The sequence below is a fragment of the Temnothorax curvispinosus genome, unplaced genomic scaffold (genome assembly GCF_003070985.1).
Source record: "Temnothorax curvispinosus isolate PA1 unplaced genomic scaffold, ASM307098v1 QBEX01012683.1, whole genome shotgun sequence".
Taxonomy (NCBI): domain Eukaryota; kingdom Metazoa; phylum Arthropoda; class Insecta; order Hymenoptera; family Formicidae; genus Temnothorax; species Temnothorax curvispinosus.
The window spans coordinates 1-2,828 of record NW_020222463.1 but is presented as its reverse complement, the minus strand read 5'-3'; the positions used below and the strand labels follow the sequence as shown (position 1 = coordinate 2,828).

The window sequence follows — 2,828 nt, the reverse complement described above, 5'->3', positions numbered from 1 at the left end:
ATTTCATTATACCAATATCGACAGTCCTTAAATTATTGATATATATATATAAATATAATTTAATTTGCTTTAAGCATAATTACATATCTAATTTCAATAAAAAATAATGGAAAAGAAATACGAGTATAAAAAACTTTTAATTTAATTAATGAAAACACTACATTGCATTGTATATTCACAAAATGCCATGAAGCAGTAGAAAAGTAGGTGCGTTGCTAATAATAACAGCAAATCGAAAAAACTTTTACCATGAGTCCAGGAGCAACATTTATATAAAATAAAAGTTTGTCTTTTTGTTCTTGAATTTATAACAGCACGAGATCTATCTGCTATACTTTCTATTTATCCATATATGAATCTAATGGAAAATTGTGAAATATCTTGATAACGTTCACTCGTTCTGTACATGTTTCAGATGTGCAAGGTTATATGAATTATATGACTAGAAAATTGTATATCATTATTTTAGTACTTCGAAAAAAGTTATATATAAAAAAATTATATAACATTATATGCGTGCTTCGTAATAAGCAAAAAACCATAACTCACAATTTCCTGAGTCCTGTTTTGCAACACGACGCAATAATTGTTAGTAGTTTTAAAATTGAACTCGCTCGGTGTAGATAGACTGGTTTAAGTCAGTTTACGGACATCTACATTTAGGAAAGAAGTTCTTGTAAACACGTTGAAGTCACAATGCATTTACGGCATAATTAATATCTCTCAGATTATCGTTCATCCTAAATGCTTCGGCGAGCATGTTCAATTTGTCATCGATGTTCCAAAGACCGAAAGAAAAAAGAAAAGGAAAAATATGGCAGCTATTTCGCGCTACGGATTTTGTGTCGTTGATGTATCCTTGCTTCTCGTTTTGTCGCATTCTGGGGATATTTCCATACAAAATCAACGCTTCGACCATCAAGGCTTCTAAACAATGCTATATTCTATCGACCATTATTATCTGCGTTTTTTGCACGATGAAATTAAAAATTCTCTATGAGATTAATACTTCTAACAACATTGTATTCAAAAACATTGGTACACCAAGGGTAATTGAACGTAACTTTTTCTACATTAACAGTGGTTTTACAGTAGTCACCACATTTATTTTGAGTGGACCACAAATGCGTTTTCTTCAGACCTTACTGACGATCTCCTTGAAATTACCACCGAAATCATATCAGAATTTATCTAAACTGATTCATACCAAGGACATTTTTGGATTCCTCTTTATATCAGTTCAGTTTTCGATATTAATATATAACATGCAGTTTAGTATCGTCCGCAAGATTTATGTACTATACATTTACTGCCTAATGCATCAGATGGATATGCTATATATAAATTGTGTTTGCATATTAAAAGCTTGTTTCAAGCAAATCAACGACAATCTGGCAAATCTGCGAGAATTGGACACGAAGGGCGAGCCATATCTTTTGAACGGCACCTATCGTGAACAAAGAATTCCATTCCTACTGATGAAGATCATAGCTTTGAAGAAGCAGCATTTGGCAATTAGCGAGACAGTACAGAAGCTAAAAATGGTCTTTACTTTGCAACTTCTTTCTACGATAGTTATGACTTTCACTCAAATCACCTTCAATCTGTACTTTTACTTAATGCAAATAAAAGGAGATGTGTCTATGAGCAATCAGGAAAGACAGATGTATGACATTGCTTTTGTTACAGTTGTAACATATTTGTCTACAAAATTAATGTTGATAGTATGGGCTTGTGAGACCGGCAAGAATCAAGCTATGGAGATCAACAGCACCGTTCACGACGTGTTCAACAGCACCAGCAATCAGCAAATAAAATACGAGGTAGATAAAAAGTATTTATCAACTTTAATGACATATTTTATATATCTTTCTAATTATAACGTGTCGCGTACGCTAATGCGATTTTTAATATAGTAATTTTTAATATAGTAAAATTAATAATTATACATCTTTCAATCCTATATTTAACAATTTTTTTTATCTAACGTTGTAGTTACAGCTATTTTCTTTGCAATTATCGCATTGTGAAAATACATTCTCCGCAAAAGGGCTTACCGTGGACGCTACGCTCCTCACTAAGGTGAGTGATTAATCATATGTTTTCATGAATTAAAAGTAGGTATGTTTGGCTATGTTTTTAGTTTTATGGTATTGTTGTTTTAGATGGTAGGTGGCGTTACCACGTATATAGTAATTTTGATACAATTTATGTTTCTGTCGAATTCTTGCGATGGATAATCTGTAATAGATGTAATCTAATCAACAAAGAGATACATCATAGTTGAATGTAGAAGACATATTATAAATATACTTATTTTTATTAATGTAAGCAGAATATTGTGAGTAGAATCTCCCGTAGTAAGATATTGCATTATACACACATATGCATAGATAAATTTAAAAATCTTATATTACATACGTGTTAATAATCAGTTGCAAACGGATGATATGTTTTATTTATTTAAGTATACATTGTAGTCAGACAATATATGTAATATTCTCATTTCCGAGAAACGACACTTTTGCAGAAATTTTCGCAGTAATTAAAAACATTTTCTAGCCATAAGCTAAATAGAAATTGACTTACTAGATCAGGGAACTTGCAAGAAAGGAATACATCTTACTAACAATAGGTCGTAATCAAAACAACAGATATATAGCTTATTAGTCTCATCATAATATTCTGATTTATAACTAAATAAAAATGAAATAAGCATAAATGATTGCGTGAACTACATTGCTAGTCATATTTACATTTATTGTCCGATAATTTAAGTTAAGAACTGTGAACAATTGCTGCTTTTTGAGCGAGACATGGATAAAGGA

The 2,828-nt window shown here is 31.1% G+C and overlaps 1 protein-coding gene across 1 annotated transcript; it reads left to right on the top strand.

Annotated features, from left to right (window-relative positions):
* Positions 1-977: 977 nt before the first annotated feature.
* Positions 978-2,168, top strand: LOC112462683 (putative gustatory receptor 28a; the record flags this gene model as incomplete). The annotated part of the gene is made up of 4 exons (XM_025028589.1): positions 978-1,049; positions 1,377-1,823; positions 1,996-2,082; positions 2,166-2,168. Coding segments are annotated over exons 1-4 (609 nt in total), but the record flags the coding sequence as incomplete, so codon positions are not given.
* Between the last annotated feature and the right edge of the window lie 660 nt (positions 2,169-2,828).